The following is a 22,461-nucleotide window of genomic DNA, read 5'->3' on the forward strand; positions in this document are numbered from 1 at the left end:
TGCATTTAAAGACCATTTCTGTACGAATCACATCCATTGTCCTTAAAGAGATAGTTCACCCAAAAATAAAAACGTAATCTACTCTACCTATTGTTTTTCCAAACCTGTATGACTTTATTTTCACAAAATATGTTAGCCTCATGCCAGGTTTGTAACAACATGAGGGTGAGTAAATTATAACAGAATTCAATTTTGGGGTCTTCTATTTAACTTTGGTGCATTTACTAGCTGGATTCTGTAGAGGGCGTAATAGTCCCGCCCTTTCAATATTTGTTATTGGGCAGCTGAAACCACGTGACGTGTTTAGTTCCGGATTTACTCACATGGGTTCCAGTTTCTGGTAGGTAATGTGTTATTATTCCTGATGTGTTTCTTTGTAAGTTTACGTGCAAAAATACAGTACATGCCGCATTATTAGGAACAATGAGACCTTTGAGTTGACAAATATCGCTTCAAAAAATGGTCTGCAAGCAATAATGTGCAGTTATGGCTGTTGAAAGGTTTAGGAAGCAGTTACTGTGGATTAACTGGTATTAGTGGTTGTTTTTGTATCACTGACTTGACTGTGCACTGTGGCTTGTGAGGGTTGAAACGCGAGGTCTCAGTGACACTGTTATTAACGCTATGATATTGAAGGAGTTCCCATATATAAACGCACCTTCTCGTTGCTTCTTTACCCTCCGTTCTCATTAATTTATGTTATTAATATTTATAATTGTATTATTCATATTTATGCTTTTTATTTAATAGAAATCTATACATAGGCACCTTTTATATTTCTCTAATTTTGAAGCGTTTAAGGGGCCGTTCACACACACACAACAAAGAGAGAGAGAGAGAGCGAAAACAGATGTCTCGAGATGCATTTTTTAAAGTTGAAGTTTTTTTACTTGAGGCGACGCCTAAACAGCGCGGCGCTCCTGCTTGTGACGCTGAAAATCGTCTCGGTTACGTACGTAACCTCGGTTCCCTGAGACGAAGGGAACGACACATTGCGTGCTTACGCATATGGGGATTTGTCCTTCCACATGACCTAGTTGAAACCCCTCTACAATAGCCAATATTTTAAAGAGCACCTATTATGGTTTTTCAAATATTACCTTTTATGTAGTGTGTTATATAGCTGTTTGTGAATGTAAAAAAAGTCTGCGAAGTTTCAAAAATCAAAGTGCACGACAAATGGAGTTATTGACTCCCAAAAGAAAGAACCGATTCTGAACACCTGAAGCAAGTTTTTAGTAATTCCAGACTTACTTCCTGCACTAACCTACTTAATTTGGTAAAAAAAATAAAATAAAAACCCGCCTCTGGTCTTCATTGGCTGGTCATGAACAGCTTTGACCCACCCTCAAACACTACACTAAGCGGTAGACCAATCACAACAGACTGGGACATCTGACCAATCAGAGCAGAGTAGGCTCTCTGAAAGGAGGAGTTTAGAATGAATCCTTTAGAACGGATCATTGAACGAGTCATTTTTGACAATGCTGCAATTTAAGTTATGACAAATTAAAGTGTTTTTTTTTTTTTTACCTTGGATGCATGTAAATCTATTGCATAAGACCTTTAAAACAAAATTAGGCACATTTAAAACCATAAAGGTGCTCTTTAATATTGGCTATGGTGTTTGAGCACTGCCTATTTAGGCGCGAAGCTGTCTGCTATAAAAGCAGGTGCACAAACACCATTCCTCCAAATTTTCTGTCTGAGGGACAAGGAGTGCATCGCTCGCACCTCAGAAGAACTCTGAGTCTTGTAATGCGGCCAGCGTTCACAGTGTCTCGTTCCCTTTATCTCAGGGAACCGAGGTTACATACATAACCAAGACATTCCCTTACGACTCAGTACACTTGACGTTGCGTTTGCTAACGCATATGGGGAACAGAATCCCATCATGCCGCACTACATGACATAACCTTCCAGAAAGGAAATATGATGCCGCAGTCCCTCGGGATGGCGACCGACATGAGTATGCTGCAAGTGAGTGACCCTCACGTTGGACCGAAGTTAGGTCCCAAGTAGGGACTGTAGCCTGCCGAGGTGGATTTAATCTTCTTGCTCCTCTAAGAAACTTTATGATTAAATCATGTTTGCCAATAGTAGCGCCGGCTTCAGGTGCGTGATACGCAGATATATTCGCCACATTAACTTTGAGCATTGATGGAGTGAGTCCTGCATCTAATCACTCTTGAAAAAATATGAGAATTTCATGTATGGGGCAGTTTACTGGGTCTTTGCCATGTGAAAGACACCAATCAGTGAACACATTCCATTTTAGCGCATAGAGGCATCTCGTGGACGGCGCTCTGGCCTGTAAAATGGTGTTCATAACTGAATGCATCAGTTCTGGCGAATTTAGCGTGCTCCGTTCAGGGGTCACACATGCAGGTTCCACAGCTTGGGCTGGGGATGCCAGATTGTGCCTTGCGCCTGAGAGAGGTGATTCATAATATCGGAACGAAAAGCTCTCAAATCTAGAAAGACAACCCGTAGCTCTAGGCAATTGACATGTCACGGCCGTTTCGCACCAAAGTCAGGCGTCCATTACACACCGCACCCCAACCTGTGTTGGATGCATTTGTGGTCAGCACTTTCTTTCTGAAAATGTGACCCAGCATAACACCCTGTTAGTAGAAGGCTGGCGCTGTCCATGGTGCTAGAGCAGCCAGACAGTGGCGAGTTACCGCAATGCACATGAAAATAAAATGACTTCAGTGGTAGTGTTTTTTCAGGTTGAACTGAAACAGACACAGAAGAATGCTCTGTATGCGCTCGTTATAAGGTGCACATGCGTGAACTCCTAAAAACGATATTTACTGGCTTGGGAAAAGTGTGCTTTTCGCCAGTTGACATTAGACCAGATTTTCAATATGGCAAAGCAGCAAGTCTCTGTGTTCGCTCAGTAGTGCCTCTGATTGGCTAGTAATAACCAATTATTGAGGTAATTCAAAACACACACACTGTTAATTTTCAATGTGGTGCGCGTCGCATTGATACATTTCGTGAATGTGCGGGGAGTCAGAGACAGACTGAAATGAAGGACTTTAAATTGATACACAGTTCCCTCGAACGTGAATCTAAAAAGCCGCCTGTAACGCGGTGCAGTTGGTACATGAAGTATGCATCCTTCAGATCTATTGACGCAAATCAGTCCTGAGGACGGATGTACGATAAGATCTGTTTCGGAGTTAACATTTTGAATTTGATAGTGCTGAGGCAGCTGGTGTGGGGTTTTTAGCCGGGGGGTGGGGTAGTTGGGCATAACCGTTTTCTTCCCTGTGATCCACATTAGAGAGGATGTAATCGCTGGGCAGGTGAGCTGATTTTGACAGTTCGTTATGAACTTCAGGGAAGAACGGGGCAGATCTACGAGATGCAGTCGCTTGATGGCGTCCGGACTGCAGGAACCATTCATCAAGGCGATATTGTACAGGTTCCTCTGGAGGAGACCACTCAAGATTGAGCTCTTCGACCGTCCTTGAAAGGATGCAAAGTATCTCCTTGTCAGTGGCGCGTACATGCTCCTCGCCCTCACTTGGGGGAGGGGTGGTAGCATCATCCACTGACCACTCACATGATGCAGCGAGAGACATAAAATAGTCATCATCCCCAGCGTCAGAACCGCCAAACAAGATGTGGCCGTGCGCTCCTGCAGAGGACCGGAGCTCGTCACGCACATAATGTATTGGCATAGACGTGTTGCATGGAGATTGTGGGGCTCGCGGGGCATGTGTTGGCACGAGGACCACCTCAAATTCATCCTGCTCGACCTTGCGACCCTGCCATGCTTCCTCGTGTGACCCCCTGGGGTATCACATAAGAGGCGGATGGGAGGGCGAGGGAGGCTGAATCATCTTTCACAACGAGGGCAATTTGCAAGCGCAGTGTCTTGAGACTCATGCCCTTGCAGTGAGGGCAGTCTGTCTTCATGAGAGTTGACTCTGCATGGTCGTGGCCCAGACAGAGAATGCAGCTCTAATACTGGTCTGACGGCGGGATGTGTCTCTCGCACAAGGAACACTTATGGAATGACATCTTTAAAAAGACGCGAACACATAAGCAACTCAGGATGCTGAAGCGGCCCGTTCATCAGCGAAGCGTCAAGCGGTGAGGCAGAGTGATGTTCGCCGGAGCACTGCAAGGGAGCGGAGAGTCTTCTCGTTGCCGTGAAGATTCCACCCGTTGACTCGTGTAGTCGACAGCGAAACAGTAGAGGGCTTCTAGATGAGAGATGAATTGCTGTCTCGAAGGAAGTCAATTCTGAGGAATGGTGTTTGTGCACCTGCTTTTATAGCGAACAGCATTGCGCCTAAAAGTTTGGGCTCAAACACCATAGCCAATATTAGAATACTGGCGTTATTGTAGAGATGTTTCTACTAGGTCGTGTGGAAGGACAACTCCCCATATGCATTAGCATGCAATGCTACATTTGCATGCTACATTTGTAGCATGCAATGTCAAGTGTTCTCTGTCGTAAGGGAAAGACCTTTTTCACACTCCGGGTTTTGGAACGTGGAAGTAAACTTTTGCAGGGTAAACTTCGACAGCAGTGAATGGGAGATCACAGCAAATATTATTTTCACTCACCCATTTGCTCTAAGACCAAAAGAAAAAATCCACTATCACGTTTGAATGACTTTCTAGAAGAGGAAATAAATAGAGAGCGGTGGATTAAGACAGTAAAATGGGAGAAGATGCCAAATGTACTGTCACTCTCTCAACAGCTGTAATAGAATTCATTTTTTAAAACTAATTCCAGGGTAATATAACACAAAACATAATGTTATAAATTTACACTCAATATTTAAAAAAATTTTTTTTTGATTTACGCTGATAAATAAGGCGAAAACGCGTCATCACAGTTTGTGAAAAAGGTCAAAAGGTTCAAAAATGTCTGTCTAGTGCATGTTTACGTTGGAAAATGATTGAAAAACGGCATGAACGAATGCAAAACACATTCAGTGTGGAGTTGTGAACGGCCCTTAAAGGGTGATGACATGAGGAATTAAAATTTCCTTGATCTTTTCACATATAACAGGCCATTTTACTATCCACAGTTTTTCTCAGCCATGATAATTCTAATTGCCTGTTTTTTTGTTACTAGTCTTGAGATGCTATGTAAAAAAACTACCAAAACGAGCAATCCAGACGGAGAACAGCAACCAAAGTTTGTCTTGAGTAAAAAATGAATTGCAGGCTGTTAATTGTTGGCTGTCATAACAACTCAAATTAGTTAATAATATCAACATAACTAAGCTCATACCATTGCTTCATGACATCTACACACTCAGTTGAGGTACTGTAAATAAAAATCGGTCATCTCAACTCTGAAGTATCGGCACTATAGAGCCACATGCCTTTTTGACCATTTTTACAAATGCAATACCTTAAACACTAAGAATATACGCTGATGGGAGTGAAAACACTGGAGACCGGAAATTGAAAACAGTCGAATCTTGGAACACTTTCGCATTTAGAAAAAAGGTGGATAAAAGCATACTATAAGTTTCAGAACTCAAAACTCCCTCCTCACTGCGAAAAGAGCATTTGTTGAAATCAAGCTGTCAAAACGACTAGTTTTCTATTTCCTCCACGTTGTAATGTCACACTGCAGTAGACATCTAACACTAATGACCATCACCTGCACCTAATCAGAAATATTTATACATGGTTTTGCCTTACTATTAACTCTTTTCATAATGCAAAATGGAAAGAAATGCTTGAAAACTTTTAGACTTTATGAAGAAATTTAAGCTTAATAAATAAAATGCCACTGTGTATATTTCTTTTATTTCAACTCCTTTATTAGAATAACAGATTAAGCAAATTTACAGGAAAATAACAAGCAAATACCAATTTCAAACAGAAAGCCAGGGGTTTCAATTTTTTAAAAGAGTTCATTATAATAATTAAAAGCCTTTATAAACCACAAACTTTTTGATTATAGAACCAGAGTGTGTTTAGAGGTGCAGCTGGTTTAATTTACAACAAATCTGCAGATTTATGATGTATGGTCCGGTAACGTTCCACTTGGCAGCCAAGTTGAACCATACGGAAACACCATTTTTATAAGCGCCCTTCGAAGCACCTATGTATGAGCCATTCGGTTTGGAACGACCCTTCAACATGGTGGCCATGATTGTTCTCCCTCCGAAGTGTCCTTCGGAGGCTGAATTATCCCTTTTGTAACTTTACATTATCACTTTCGTAGCTCACCCAGTAGCGGTGAGCAGTGAGATGGCAAGAGGAGAGAGCCAATCATAACAGTGGGCATTTACTGTCAAGTCTTAAAGGAGAAGCAGCACCAAAACAGAGCATTTCTGACAGAGGGTCAGAATGAGGGTGGAAAATGATCATGTTATACAAATATATGACTGATTTTTTTAATTTTTTTTGCAAACAAACTTTACTAATGTAATAAGTGAGCCTCAAGGAACATTAAAATAATAATAAAAAAAAGGCATGTCATGACCCCTTTAAGATTTTAGATCAAAATGTTTTTAGGATCATGAGAAACAAATCCATTAAAGTGTGTCCAGACTTTTGACTGGTACTGTATGGAAACATTTGTGTGATTGTGTCAGTTTACTGTACTCGTGAATTTATATTTGCATATCTCTTTGTATGTGTACAGACTCATGGAGCGTTTGTTAGCTTCAGGTATTGGGCAACTGGCTGTTGGGACTGTCGGGCTGCTGATTTTGCTGAAAGTGATACAGAGATTGAGAGACAAGCAGAATGTGCAGAATAAAGTGGTGGTGATCACTGGAGCCAGCTCAGGCCTGGGCAAAGGTTGCATGCACAGAAACTCACATACAATGCTGTCTTATCAAAGTCATCTGGCTATAGATATCACATTATTCTTTGTCTGTCTTACATCATAATCTGTTATCACTCTGCAGAGTGTGCACGGGTGTTTCATGCTGCAGGGGCCCGACTGATCCTGTGCGGACGGGACCAAAAGAGACTGCAGGAGGTGGTCGAGGAGCTGAGAGCTAAACCCAATGGAAAGATACAGGTACAGACATTCACACAAATATCATGTCTTTTTACAGATAATTTGTGCAATCAAAAAATTTTCATTTAAGTTAAATGATCAAGGCTATGCATTTAAGGGTTAGATAAGATGTCTTGATTGTTTCAGTGATTAATTAAAACAAGAAAAATGCAAATGTGCATTCTATTTTTTTATATTGTGGGTTAACTGAAAACAAGATGCAACGAGTAAAGTAGATAGAAGGCACGTATATTATGTTTGCTTTTCACATCTCTTTATTATAATGCGTTCAAATCCCATACACTGTGATCTTCTACATTTAATTAAACGCTGTTCTGCACTAATGTCACTCGTTGTCTATCAACTTCTCTTAAACGTTTATGAAAAATAATCAAATATGATATTGAAAAATAATGAAAAACATTCTGTAAACGTTCTTATTAGGTTGTCCCACAAAAACCTCCCTGTAACGTTCTGGGAAAGTTTGTTTATGGTTGTAAAAATAAACTGTAAGGGGTAGCCACCGAAAGACTCAAGGACGGTATCCAATGGCGTGGGTGAAGGTCTCCTGCGCGTTCTGTCTTATCGTGCGCATTAAGTTTAAGTTATTTCTTCTGATTAAATAACTATATTATTCGTTTTATGATCCCCATTTATTTTATCTGACTCCAATTATAAAAGTTTCCAAGGATATATTAATGTTATTATTATTAAATTTGGTTTAACATTTGATCATCGTATTTAACTCTTTATTTTATATTGTACTCGTTCATTCAGATTCCTATGTCGCTTAGAGAGACTCGCGCCAGCCGTGTACGCGGATCTCACCATCACAAACACGCCAGTCTTGGTCATTAGACAGAGGTAATTGACTAAATACTATTTAGATGGCTGCTCACACTTGCTCTTTTATCTAAAAGTATTTTGTTTTGTTCACTTTGATAGTAAACACTTAATTAGAGTAACATTATTTCTACTCAGAGGTCATGACCGCTAAAATTTACAAAGATAGACCAACAATACCTAAGTTAAAAATAGCTTTATAGAATCATGCCATAGTTTCCTATGTACACTTAGCTAGAAAAATATTACAATAACCAGAGGTTTAGACTTCACCCTATTTAGGTTGGTCGATCAACTTCATGTTGTCCTAAACGGAAATTCCATATTGAGCCTGTACACTCTAAGTGCACTTGAACTAATGCCAATTTGTTAGTCGGAGCTCTAAAGTCTCAGTCGGTGTGCCCCATGCTCCACTCAGAACTGAGCTTTAGTCCGCTACTAACCTGGTCGTAGATTTGCGGAAACATGGACTTAACGTAATCTACTAAAGACAATAATTTCATAGTAAATCAGAATAAACTCAAATGTAACAATTTTTTAGCAGGTAAAATAATACATTCATCAATTCCAATTAGACAATAATAAGTCAAATTCAAACATTCTCAAAACATAAGAAATAAGAATTGCATGCCTGGTAGAGAAAATTACACACAGCAATTGTGCGGGAGATCTGACTACAGATTCAGTCTCCTTTGCCATCTCTCCTTAAGTACCAAACGATTCTATTGTTATTTCAGATGTGTTTGTTTGATGTTATTCAGGATTTGGTTTACAATTTAGGGGGTTGTAAGCAAACCTTTGAAACTTGTAATTGAGTCGGTCGTTTGATGTTTACAAAGATTACACCTAATCTGCATACAGTATATGGTTCCTGTGAGAGACCTGGGAGGGGCATGCCCCTGATAGAATACAGTATTTTACTAAGTTCTTAAATCTTACTTGTGATTTAACTTTGCTGAAAGGGAATGAGACCGTTTTACCAGTTGCACTGAGACCTCTTGAATGATACCAAACATGTATGATCAAAAAACCTTTTACATTACAGAACAGAATAAGTCATAACTTTGTTTTTGGTGACCCTAAGTGACCTGAGGTGTGGGGTATGGAAGAGAGGGAGCAGATGTGAGTGAGATTTGCATTTTATGGTCCTTACTCAATAGGGTCTTTTGGGCGTATAGGGCAGCTTTTGGGCGTAGATATCAAAAACCTAAAAATAACCATCAGCGGACGTTCTGTATAAGTTCTTGTTAGGTTGTCAGTCAAAAAGTTCGGTAGGACTTTATTTAACAGTACTGTTCTACATATATGTACTAAATAATTACAACAGCCACAGTAATTACTAGGTACTAACCCTAACCTTAACCCATATTAAGTACATGTAGTTACCTAATATTACTCAGTACTTTCTTGGGTAAGTACAGTGTAAGTATACTGAAACTACATGTACTGTAAATTAAAGTGTAACCAAAAGTTCCCTGCAATGTTCTATGAACGTTAGTTTATGGCTAAAAAAAATAGAACCTTAAGAGAATGTTCCTAGAACGTTAGGAATTGGTTTCCAACAAAATAACCAAATGGGAACCAAATGCTTACGTTAGGGGAACAATTTGTGTTTGCTGGGATTGTCTTGCCTTTTAACTACTGTAGGTTTATTTTTTTATTTTTCAGACTTATCCTCCATGCACTGTCACCTTTGACCTCTCCAACACAGCGTTGGTTGCCAGTGCCGCCGAGGAGATTTTGAAGTGCCACGGTCATGTGGATGTCCTCATCAACAATGCAGGCATTAGTTACCGTGGCAACATCCTGGACACCCACATCTCTGTTCAGCGAGATGTCATGGAGACCAACTACTTTGGTCCTGTTGCTCTTACCCAAGGTAGAAGGAAAGATAAAGAGAGTAAGAGAGAAAGATGAAAATGTCATGGTTAAATGATAGAAATATTATAGTAAATATTCTCTTTCTCTCTAGCCATTCTGCCCTCTATGGTAGACAGACGTAGTGGACATATTGTGGTCATCAGCAGTGTGCAGGGAAAGATCGCCATACCATACAGATCTGCATGTGAGTATTCAAGTATCCAGGTCACATTTCACTCCAAAACCAAAGAATAAAAACTAAAAAATAAGAAATGATATTTTGCATAAGGACAATGTAGTTAACTGCATTGTGACATTACTTTTGTGACAACCTCAGTTGTCATTACTGAAATGCCTCTAGTATTGCCTTTCTCATTATCTTTTAATGATTATTCTCAATACTGTAATAGTCATTTTTGCTGTATTACAGTAAAAAAAATTTTAGCAATAATTAGAAATTAATAATTTATTAATTTCTAATTAAAAGCAGTCCAACCAAATCTGTCATGATGTATAAATACTTTAAAATGTGTATATATTGTTTTCCATGTTACAGTAGTGAGAATGAAACTGTATATTGTATTACAGAAAAGTAATTAGCTTAATTGTCCTGAAAATACTGTCACAGTTCTAAAAAAAATTTAAAGTCCCGTGAAGTGCCTTGAGAACACAGCTTACTTTACATGAATTGAAATGAACATGAAGTTGGGGCGGGACTTGATGAATGGCACGTGCCATTTTTTAAAATTGCCAATAAGTGCAGTCATACAGACACACACACATTCCTCTGTCCACCGTGCTGCTGTTAGAGAGTGAAACTGTACAGAAATTGAGCGATCTCAACCTAGTCCAGCTGCTTTTCCACTGACTTGAGATCCGAACAATGATCAAACTGACCCTGTTACAAACAAAAACAGTGCATCGTGGACTTCAGTAATGACGAGGCAGGAGCTGTTATGCAATCATGAAGATGAATCAGAAACAAGCGAATAAAACATTACAGCATATCAATGTTTTGAATCACACTACACTAAATAGAAAGAGCAAATACAATTTTTTCTCATGATGTACATCCCAAGAAACCTCAGAAAAACAGCTGCATTAAATAAAACTCCAGACTCTTTCATCGCGTCTAACTCCCGCGAGTGCGTCAAATCAGAAGTGATAGTCCCTATGACCTATTCCCTTCAAAGACAATTACCCTGCACTCTGAGGGCTTCAGGGGGCTGAACGGTGATAACAGTCAGTGATTATTATTGGACATCAGCGCAGGTGAGAACACAGCCATGTGCAGTGAGCAGATTAATGCGGCGGGTGCCTTCTCGTTCTAGAACGCATGTGATTGGACAAAGTTTCTCTAGTACAGTTTGACGTCTTTCAAGCCAGAAGAGCAAGACTGCAGAATTTAAATGCTTATATCTTCTGAAAATGAGTCTGGTCACCCTTTAGAAGTACACTGGCTTATAGATGACCCTAAAGCTAATAGATATGGACTAAAAGTAGCAAAACTTTCATTTTGACTTCACAGGGTCTTTAAGGGTCATTTTAACGCAAAAAAACAATTTTTACAATTTTTGGGGTAAGATGTCATCTGGACATCTCTTTGTTTAAGTGAACAAAGCTCCCTCATGAAAAAAGCCCAAATTGTTGCTTTAATTAGCTTCTTGCTGATCAAATGGAAATGGAGGCATTCAGACATTTTTCATAATGAGTGTAGATAAAATAGTATTACATAAGTTTGAATACTTGCATTGCTGCATGTGTCGTCTGTTCTGTTCTGTTCAGATGCAGCATCTAAACATGCAACTCAGGCTTACTTTGACTGTTTGAGAGCTGAGGTTGACAGGTTTGGCCTGCAGGTGTCGGTCATCAGCCCTGGTTACATCAGAACTAACCTGTCCATCAATGCAGTCACAGGGGATGGCTCTAAATACGGAGGTAAGAGCTTGTTGTACTTAACCAAACCAGTGTGAGTGAACTTGAGTTATGAAGGATAGGCAAATAGATGTTTTTATGCAATTTTTCTTTTCCCTGTTCTGTTGGGTCTTGAAGTAATGGACAAAACCACAGCAAAGGGGTGGGATTCTGGGGATGTGGCGCGTGCCATTTTGAAGGCTGTCCATCATAAACAGAAAGACACTGTGCTGGCTGGTCCACTGCCCACTGTAGCCATCTATCTACGTACTCTCTGGCCTGCTCTCTTCTTCAGACTGATGGCTTCACAGGCCGTAAGGGAACAAAGAGTGAAAGAAGAATAAGAGAAACAGTATTGAAGAAAAAAGGGATATTTTCTTTTTTGATGTCTTGACATTTTAAGTCAAATTTATTTGTCAAAATGCTTGTGGAATGTATTTGACTAAATATTTATTCACAGTTACATTTCATTAAATCATCCCTGACCTGTGAAAAATTCAACAGTATGTAATAAGGAACAAGTGGAAAAATCAGCTGGACGGTTTTTATTTCCTTAGATGTAATAAAGTTCTTGTATGGGAAATATATATATAATTGCTCTGATTATTGATGTATTACATATATATTGTTCTGGATTAAACCATTTGCTAATTTATTGATATCTTATTAACCCTAACTTTATCATTAACCAAATTTCCCACTCCATGCATCCTGCTGCACTTCACAAAAGTTGTAGTTCTCATATGTTGGTTGTAATAATCACTGACCATTATCATCACACACTGGTGCCCATACAGGAAGTTAAAATATTCATTCAACATTAACATCTCAAGTTCTGTCGTCTGCCTCAGCTGGTTGCCCCAACCAGGGACTACTTAAAATGAATTTCCATGGCAATAAAAACAGACAGAGCATTACTGCAAAAACCGTATTATAATATGGTTATGACAGATGCTTACGACAAATTTTTTGATGGAGATGTACCACACACATGCAGCTCCCAATAAAAATCTTGAAGAGGCGTGTCCATGATTGAATTGTTGTTAATTGTGCATTAGTTGTAGTTGACCCCCCCCCAAAGGAACTAATTTTTCCTTCCCTCCTCATCCTAAGAGACTGCTAATTTACCAGTTAACCATGATATTGGTCCAAATGAATAATTATTAACTTCTGCTGCTCTGAAAATACTTTGCCATACTATTAAACAAAATCATATAAGCAATACTGACTTGCAAGTCCAGGCAATTTGCCTCCAAAACAAAAAAGGTAGAGTCAGGAATCTCAGCAGATATTTCTGTCACCGCAGTGTAATTTTAATGGTATTTTAACAGTTTATCTAAACAGCAAGTAATATAGTGCAGCATTCTTTCTGCAGTGTACACTAATTCACGTTAAAATTTGTTGCCAAACTCTCTGGTTTATTAGGATGTGTCCAGCATGAAATATTCAGATATTTGGAGACATTTCAGATGTCTCTAAAGATGAGTTTGACCCTCTCAGTTGTAAGCCTGCAGCTTCTTTTGAACAAAGTAACACAAATGTAAAAATAATTTAGAGTGTATAATGTCTAAACAATATAATGTCAGCTTTGTCACTAAAAGCTGATTATACGTTCATGATATATCTAAATCCTTAAGTAACTGGGGCAAAAAAGTCATATTCCACTTTGCTTCCTACTAAATGAGACCTGTAACAAACATAAAAGTGCACTGAGATTGCTTAGTTTCATGCTCTCCATGTCTGCTTCTCTGGCATCAAGTCTAAATCTGTATCTATAATGCATTCTAGTAAACATACACTCACCTGCTCACCTCAGAACATCACTGACATGAAATATAGTAGAATTCGATACACTCAAATGACACAGCTTGGTTTTTGCATTAAGCATAAATCTTGAAGTATCATTTTTATTGTAAAGTGTCATGTCTAGGCAGGGTTGGGGTGTAACGGAATACATGTAACAGGATTACGTATTTAAAATACAAAATATAAGTAACTGTATTCCACTACAGTTACAATTTAAATCATTGGTATTTAGAATAGTTACATTCAAAAAGTATTTTGATTACTGAAGAGATTACTTTGCATTTTATTGTCATTTGTTTCATTTAATATTTAGTCCTTTCAGATGGAAAACATTTATACATATAAATGATGCGAAACAGTGCATTTGAACAGCGGTGAAACACTTTCTTATGATGTGTGACATTCATACGAGCAGACAGAGAAGTAAGTTTGAAGTAAGTTTGGAACAGAAGAAATAGAAATAAACCTTGTGTAAATTGTCAGCTTTACACTAAGCTAAAATGCTATTTCTAGCCATTTTACATGCGCATGTTACCAGGAACGATCATGTTTTTTTATCAAGAAAATTCACGTTGGATCATAATTTCTTTTTTTCTAGTAAGACCTTCGATATTAGGGCAAAAATCATATTCTTGATGATAATTTTTGTATTGTTTTCCTGTAAAAATATCAAAAAATCCTTAAAACAAGATCAGTTTGATTTATCTTGTTTTAGAAACAACACTGCATAAGATATTTAGGTTTTTCAGAGAATGTATTTTTAACACGTGTATTTTGTCTTACTGTACTGGCAGAGTTTTTATAGTCAAAACAAGTGAAAAAAAATCTACCAGTGCTGAAGAAGTAATCCAAAGTGTTTAGAATACGTTACTGACCTTGAGTAATCTAACGAAATATGTTACAAATTACATTTTACAGCATGTATTCTGTAATCTGTAGTGGAATACATTTCAAAAGTAACCCTCCCAACCCTGTGTCTAGGACACATGTTAGTATGCAAGGCCAGAAAAATGCCATTCCTTAAGAATCAGACAGTCACCCGCATCTGTAATGCCAAAAACTGTGAAGAGGGGTGCGGCGTCCCTGATCTGTAAGAGGTCAACACTGATTGTTAAACTCATAAGTGAAGGAACATATGGCTGTGTCTCGTTTGGAAGGATGCATCCTCCGGAGGCTGTCTCATTTCACAAAAGTGAGTAGGACACTTCGAATGCAGCCTTCGAATGCGACCTTCTTTTACGGGAATTCGGAGGATGCATGAGGTGTATCCTTCGTGGGCACTCACAATCCACAATTTTTTGCTTCAACGGAAATGTCTAAAAAAAAATCCCGTAAATATGATGTTCAATCGCAAGGAATGTTAATTCCCACGTTGAAGTACCTCAGTAGATGGGTGCAGAGTATATAATATGTATAATTATATTAATATATAATTAAAATAGAGTATTAGACTAAAAGTACACCTGTAAAATCTATTTTCTTTTCTCTTTACATGTTTATAACTCTCCTAAAATGTACCTCATACATTCCCTTCTAAAGGAACTTTGTTCCCTTCTCACTCAAATCGCTCGCGCTTGTTAAAGTGGTGTGCTGTCATAGCAACCATGTTACATTCCGTTTGTACTACAAAAGCAGTCTCATTTAAACAAGCCTTTTTTAAAGGACGCTCGTTATACTGCAGCCTTTAAAGGATGCATCCTACCTAGCATGCAGCCTTCAAAACGAGACACAGCTATAGATGAATCACTGTTCAAGCTTTTTATCTAAGTTGAGGGACTGTATATCCATCGGTCAGTGTGCAATCATAAAAACATGGTAAACAGTAAAGGTGTAAACATTATTTAACAATATTTTTCAAAACTTCTTATCTTCCAAATAGATATTTAATTAACAATTAGTTACTATTAAAATTATCTATTAACCAATGAGGACTTTATATTACTATTTTATTTAATTAAATTGGTTTGTTTGCAAATTGTTTTGCAAATGAGATTTACTTCACAGTCAGATGTATTTACAAGCTTTGGTTAATTATGCATCAGTCCATAACTTTGTATGAATTGAGATTTGGATTTTGATCCAAAGTTATGGACTGAAGCATAATTAAAGATTGTAAATACATCTGACTGTGACATGTGCATGACAGCTACTACTCAGATGATTTGTAAGAAAGGATCAGAGGTCATCAGAGATGCCATTGCGGTTAAATCTCCTACTCTTTAATGAAAAGGTGACGCACCAAAGGCAGAGTACAGTAAAACTACACAGAGGGAGAAAAGAGAGGATTCAAAGGTCATTTTTAAAACATGTCTGTCTGTCCACCACACATTTAGTCCCAGGTGCGAAGGCTCCGTGTGAGTGGCAGGTGACAGTGGGGGAGGGAAGGGGCTGGATAGGCACAGGGAAGGGGGCAAATCAAGTGCAATGGTGAGATCACTTTAAAGTACAGAAAAAGGGAAAGAATCTTTCTTCTAGTAACTAAGAGCTACCCCCCAACCCTTCCTCTCTTACACCCTCCCATCCATCAATCAATCGGTCCGCCTGTCCAATCTTTAACCAGCTGAAGCAAAATGATGAAAAATAGTGACAGAGAGAGCACTGCTTGTTTCTTGCCACTGCTTTTGTTTCAATCACTCTCTCCATCGGTCCATCCACGTTATTGTTGTGATCTGGTGTGTATGTTGGAGTATGTGTGTATCTGCCAGTGTTGGATGTTTAGTAGTGCTTCTCACCTCCCTGCCGTGTGTGTGTGTGCATGCATATATCAGTATCTATATGCATGTGTGTGTGCCATTGCTCTCATACAGCGTACAGTTCATAGATCTTCTTGGCACAGTACGCCAGGGCCGCCAACGCTATCGTGTTGTGCAGTCTCTTTCTGTGCACGTCGTCCCGTCGAACCAGAACCACTGGCGTGGAGGAGGTGAGCGTGTGCAGGGGCAGCCGTGAGAGCTTCTGACTGTCATACTCCACCTGGTATTTACAGCAGGGGTCGAACTGCCAGGAGATGCCGTAGAGCGTGGCGCAGGCCAGGCTTAGTGCACCAGCCGGCAGTGCCACGTAACGGGAGTAGTCGGCGGGAAGAGCAAGCGGCGTGAGGAGGCACGCAGCCCCCGCCAGTACGGCTGTTTTGTGCAGGCAGTTTCCGACGGCCACCCAGCGGGCTGTTTCGTCTCCGATGCGCGTGGGCTCGATCACGATGTAACGGTACTGCGCCTCCAGAGCCTGTTCCAGCTCATACTCAAACTGCTCCTGTGCATTCTCGCCGTTGTAGATCTCGTGGACGATGTAACACTCCGTGGCCGCCATCACTGCCCTAAAGAGAAAGAATAAGAAAAAAAAAGTTTGCCATACTGTTACGCAAAAAGAAAAACTGATCTGAGCACTGAGAAACAGTTTTCACTGATGCTTAATGACTAAAGTCAACATCCCTTTTCAATGGTTGATTCATAAGAACTGACATGCATGTACTTTACATTATAATTTATATACTTAGCAGATGCTTTTATCCAAAGTAACTTACACCGTACTCGACATATATAGTTTATCAGTTTGTTTCCTTGGAAATCAAACCCACTACCTTTGGTTTCCTACAGTAACTACTTTAGGAAATAAATGGTCAAATAAGTTGGGTTCATCCTAGGGATTCGCCATGGTGGTCGACTAATCGTCCAACAATTGACAAGTCGATAAGTGGGGTTGATTATTTTTTTTTTGTGGTGGTTTTAATTGGAAGCAGGACTGTTTCTATCTATAAGTGGTATAAGTGGCCGCTTAGGGGCCCCCAACTCACCAGGGGGCCCTGCAAAGCAAGGTCTTATTTTATTTCAGAAAATATACTAAAAGCTGCACGTAAGACTCAGGCAGCTGTTATGGCTAAATTAGATCGTTATAGGGGGCCCCCTTGTGGTCAGAGAGGGAAGGGAGAAATTCTGTCGGGATTAAACAGAAGTTGTGAGCGACTTCCGTACTGTGACATATTTCCGAGTGAAACGGCTTATCGAACAACAACAAAAATGTAGGGTGGGGACTTGATTTTATCCATCGGTTGTTGACTGGATTGTGAAAAGTGGGTGTTACATACCGGAATGGAGGCAGATCTGAATGCAAGTTTGCAGTCGACACACAGACACAAACACACACCCCTTCCACCATGCTGCTCGAGCCATAGCATAGAAATTGAGCGGAGATCTTAACACACTCATAATAGCACATTGCGGTCTTTGTTTACGAATAGAAAAATGAGCGAGTAAAAGATCACAATATTTCAATGTTTTGAATCACAATACACTAATTATTAAGGGTAAAATACTTGTGCTGTACATACCAAGATATCTGCATTTAGAAATATGAATAAACTCCAGAGGCATCCAACTCAAGTTGCATTCAGTAGTGATCACCTCAGCAATTCAAGTGTGAAATTTCTCAAACACAATCACAAATTCGCCGTTATTCCTCCTTCAAAATGTAAATTCAAGCTAGCGGGCCCGTAACCAAGCAAGTTTAGTGTAAGGAACGGGAGTTTTGGTGGAAAACAGACGAAAATACACCTTTTCAGGTTTCTTTACAAGACCCTTGGAGGGGAGGGGTTGAAACTCATCAGCACATTAAACCCCCTGCAAGAAGTTCAGTACATTTATGTAATACCAGTTTGTTCACCAGTTGTTCAACTGATTTATCTGACAAACATTTTTGACTGACAATATCAGAGATCTTGACGTTTGTCCCGCATTTCAATCTGCTGCATAGAATCAGAACTAGAGATGCCCGATTCACGAATAAATCATTCTATTGAGTCCGTTTTTTTTCTTCTCAGCGAATTGGCCAAACAGGTTAGCAAAAAAGTCTGAATCGTTTGGCTATTCAGTCCGATTAGTTCGGACTGCTATCTCGCTGAATAATTTGCAGCAGCTTCTCACTCATTAAAACAGCATCGGGATATTTTAGAAAATGGAAAACAAACTAATTGTTGGATAAAGTGGATATTTACCTACAATCATTAAAAGACTGCTTTTTTGAGAGGTAACTTTGAGAAACTTCCATTGGTGCTGTGACTTGTTAATAAGGGGCTGTTCACACCAAATGCGCTGATGCGTCCACCCATGCTGTTTTTCAGTTGTTTTTCTATGTAAACATGCTAAACGGATGTCTTTGACCCTTGCTTTACGTATCGCTGTGTTTTTGGCATCTCGTGCAGTAGCACCCCAATTTTTTTTTTTTAAGTTCTTTGTTAAGTTAAAAAGAACATCAACTGTTAAAAATGTGTCTTGAGACACCTGTGTTCTACTCTTTTCCCTGATAGCACACGTACAACACCCAGACATCTATTTGATGTGTGTGTTTACATCTGGAAGACATCTATTTTACGTTGTTTGCTCTTCTGCAATACGTCTCGGATGTCAATAAGACATTTTGCAAATGTCTTTGAGATGTTTATGATTTATAATGATTGTAAATCTAATCTTTTTAAGATGTTTAGCAGATGTTCGATGCTTTCCAGATGAAAATATCTAAAACAGACATCTCGGAGACATACGTGTGCTATCTGGGTTCGTTGCACTATGTTGGTCTGAACGACCTCTAGTCTTTTAGAAATGCTTTTGCCATTAGTTACATGAATGCTACACATACTGAAGAAAATGTAAAAATACTTTTTCTCAATGTCATCAGAATTGAATTGTTTCTGGAAAAAAAAGAAAAAAAGAAAATACATTTCTGTGCATACCCCGAGATTAAATCTTGCAGGCAAAAGCAAGCAGAAATTCTTACTTGACTTACAATTAATTAAATATAGTAGTGCAATTGAGGAAACTGTTAACAGATTGAATGTAAATGTTTATATTAACTTTGTGTAAACATGATCATATTTTATATATTATTGTTTGGTTTGTAGGACCATTTTAGTTATAGTACAGTAATACTGTATTTTGTAAAGCAGAAATGTTTACTTGAATGGAATACAATACTGTAGTATACAGAAGCTGATAGTTTGTATTGCCATGCTGAGCCACATAGGCACTTTGAACCTTTACGTTTTTCACTAACATTTTGTTAACACTGACATATCGTAATTGTAATACCAATTTGTTGACTTAACCTAGGACCTGTCATTTATTTAATTTTTATTCTCAACTGGTAATACTGTTTAACCAACATAAGCTTAAGAAAATAATAAATGAGGTTTATTTGATATATGCACCTAGAGTCAATAGTTCTTTAAATTATACATTTAATACATTCATAAAAAACTCTTGTCTTAGACTGAGCCTTTACTGGTCTCGGTCTTGACTCGGTCCTGTCCAGTCTTGGTCTTGACTCAAACTCGACCTAATCTGGTCTCGACTACAACACTGGCTTAAAGAAATGTTACGCAAACAGTCAGTTTACACGTGTGCATTTACACCGTTTTTTAACAGTCGTATTATTCGACTAAATAAAATTATCGTTGTTCTACAAGAAAAACATTTCACAGAGCCCAAAAGTTAAAATAGACCAACCGAAGGTATTAATGCCTGGCAGCTGCCATGCCTGAGCTTTCCTTTCACTCGTGGCTCGGTTGTCAACATGGATTAAAAACATTGTAAAGCCCCACAAAAAAAAAAAAAAGGTTCAGCATCAAGAAATTTTGGATGTTTCTGACATTTTGCTGCTCGTCAGTTGAGGGATCCCAAAGTCAGTAAGCTCATCAAAACATCACATGAGCTCTATTCGGGCAATGTTTTTGGCCTTAACAGTTGCATTAAATCCCAAAGGGCCCGGTATTTTAACGATAGTAACCAAACTTAAAACTTATATGTCGCCAAGGTATTTCGCTTAGCGTATTAAGATAAAATCACAGGTTTTCGTGTAACTGACCTCTCCCTGCTGACTGGGACACCGCGCCTCCTTCCCAGCGACGCCATCTTGAAACAGCAACTGACTCGACTTGACGCAAAACTCGCAGCAATGCTTCATGGGTAATGAAGTTCACTAGGCCTGCTCTCTTAATAAGCTTCAAAGCTGAGGAGCATATGAGCGAGACTACTGATCCCATAACTCAACACGGTTGAGGACCCTACCACTTGAACAGAATGTCCAATGATATTAATATTTGCATTGTTATGTTAAAGTCTGTAGTTTGTGATATATACGGACTAAAGTGCTTTAATGTGGTGGACAGGTTATCGGTTCTGTACACTGTTTCAGCCGTTCGGCTGTATAATCTATGCTGGATTTTTGTTTTAATAGAAAGAGGTGGCCAATCGAATGCAAGGACAATACTACGGGGCTTTCAGTAGGGCAAGCCATTCCCAAAATGTATGCAAACGTGCAAAGAATGTACTCTGGCGAAATTATTTAACGGTTCGTATATGTCCAGAACCTTCGGGCATGTTATAAACGTGGATGCGATGGTATTGCAGAGGAGACACTCACCCATTATGTGGTCGATTCTCGTTTAGGCAGTGAGTTCCGTCCCCGTCGTACGACGCTCACCGAAAGCTGGTGCACACGGGGAGAGAACGCTGTTATATCAACGATACAGTGCTGCTGGCACGTGCAATCTGTGCTCTCTCTGTCTCCCACGCACGGTAGCGACGGATTGCATAACGTACAACTGGCTATAACTTTAGTTAGTTTAATTGGGTTAGTAAGTGATTTTATCAAGCTAAAATCATGTTAACGCTCATATTGTTGAAGTTTTGTGGCAACTTTTTAAACAGTGAGAATTTTAACGTTTATGGATTGGCCCCATTCACAGTGCCTCACTGTAACCTCGATGTTTGCTTTTTAAAAGAAAAGGAGGGACTAGTTGGAATTAATTTTTGTGGTAATTAACATTATGCCACAAATGCTGACGATTGAGCTTAACTTGTTTTGAACCCTGAATATTTATTTAAGGTAAAATATCCTTCCGATGGGTGAATATCCGTAAAGCCGCAGGTCCAGACGGCATTCCGGGTCACGTCATCAGAGCATGTGCGAACCAACTGGCTGGTGTTTTTACGGACATTTTCAACCTTTCCCTCTCCTTGTCTGTGGTCCCCACATGCTTAAAAACGTCCACCATTGTGCCTGTTCCAAAGCAATCAAAAATAACTTGCTTAAATGACTGCCGTCCTGTTGCTCTGACACCCATCATCAGCAAATGCTTTGAGAGACTAATCAGAGATTACATCTGCTCTGTGCTGCCTCCATCACTGGACCCATTGCAATTTGCTTACCGCAACAACCGCTCCACTGATGATGCCATTGCATCTACAATACACACTGCTCTCTCCCACCTGGAAAAAAAGAACACTTATGTGAGAATGCTGTTTGTAGACTACAGCTCAGCATTCAACACTAGTGCCCTCCAAGCTAGATGAGAAACTCCGGGCTCTGGGCTTAAACAGCGCACTGTGCAGCTGGATCCTGGACTTCCTGTCAAGCAGACGCCAGGTAGTTAGAATGGGCAGCAACATCTCCTCATCACTGACCCTCAACACTGGAGCCCCGCAGGGCTGTGTTCTCAGCCCACTCCTGTATTCCCTATACACACATGACTGTGTGGCAACACATAGCTCCAATGCCATCATTAAGTTTGCTGATGACACGACGGTGGTAGGTCTGATCACTGACAATGTTGAAACAGCCTGGTGTCAGGAGCACAACCTCTCCCTCAATGTTAGTAAGACAAAAGAGCTGGTGGTGGACTTCAGGAGAAAAGAAAGAGAACACAGTCCCATCACCATCAATGGAGCACCAGTGGAGAGAGTCAGCAGCTTCAAGTTCCTCAGTGTCCACATCACTGAGGAACTCACATGGTCTGTCCACACTGAGGCCGTTGTGAAGAAGGCATCAGCCCCTCTTCTTCCTGAGACAGCTGAGGAAGTTTGGAATGAACCGCCACATCCTCACACGGTTCTACACCAGCACTGTAGAGAGCATCCTGACTGGCTGCATCTCCGCCTGGTACGGCAATAGCACCGCCCACAACCGCAAAGCCCTGCAAAGGGTGGTGCGAACTGCCAGACACATCATCGGGTGTGAGCTTCCCTCCCTCCAGGACATATATATACCAG

The 22,461-nt window shown here is 39.7% G+C and overlaps 2 protein-coding genes across 3 annotated transcripts; one reads left to right on the forward strand and one right to left on the reverse strand.

Annotated features, from left to right (window-relative positions):
* Nucleotides 1-274: 274 nt before the first annotated feature.
* On the forward strand, nucleotides 275-12,635 carry dhrs7b (dehydrogenase/reductase (SDR family) member 7B). Its single transcript, XM_051715352.1, has 7 exons — nucleotides 275-340; nucleotides 6,635-6,792; nucleotides 6,903-7,018; nucleotides 9,509-9,719; nucleotides 9,813-9,905; nucleotides 11,486-11,638; nucleotides 11,753-12,635. Exons 2-7 carry the CDS (start codon nucleotides 6,639-6,641, stop codon nucleotides 11,956-11,958), a joined length of 933 nt encoding a protein of 310 aa, XP_051571312.1. The 5' UTR covers nucleotides 275-340; nucleotides 6,635-6,638; the 3' UTR covers nucleotides 11,959-12,635.
* A 1,048-nt stretch (nucleotides 12,636-13,683) lies between these two features.
* On the reverse strand, nucleotides 13,684-20,986 carry LOC127450899 (transmembrane protein 11, mitochondrial). Of its 2 annotated transcripts, none has more exons than XM_051715360.1 (2): nucleotides 20,834-20,986; nucleotides 13,684-16,736 (listed from the first exon to the last, which is right to left on the reverse strand). In XM_051715360.1, the coding sequence occupies exon 2, from the start codon at nucleotides 16,727-16,729 to the stop codon at nucleotides 16,220-16,222; it is 510 nt and encodes a 169-aa protein (XP_051571320.1). In that variant the 5' UTR covers nucleotides 16,730-16,736; nucleotides 20,834-20,986; the 3' UTR covers nucleotides 13,684-16,219. The 2 variants fall into 2 exon arrangements, with proteins under 2 accessions (XP_051571320.1, XP_051571319.1); XM_051715359.1 differs by lacking the exon at nucleotides 20,834-20,986 and adding an exon at nucleotides 20,276-20,335.
* Between the last annotated feature and the right edge of the window lie 1,475 nt (nucleotides 20,987-22,461).

The sequence above is a fragment of the Myxocyprinus asiaticus genome, chromosome 13 (assembly GCF_019703515.2).
Source record: "Myxocyprinus asiaticus isolate MX2 ecotype Aquarium Trade chromosome 13, UBuf_Myxa_2, whole genome shotgun sequence".
Classification (NCBI taxonomy): Eukaryota; Metazoa; Chordata; class Actinopteri; order Cypriniformes; family Catostomidae; genus Myxocyprinus; species Myxocyprinus asiaticus.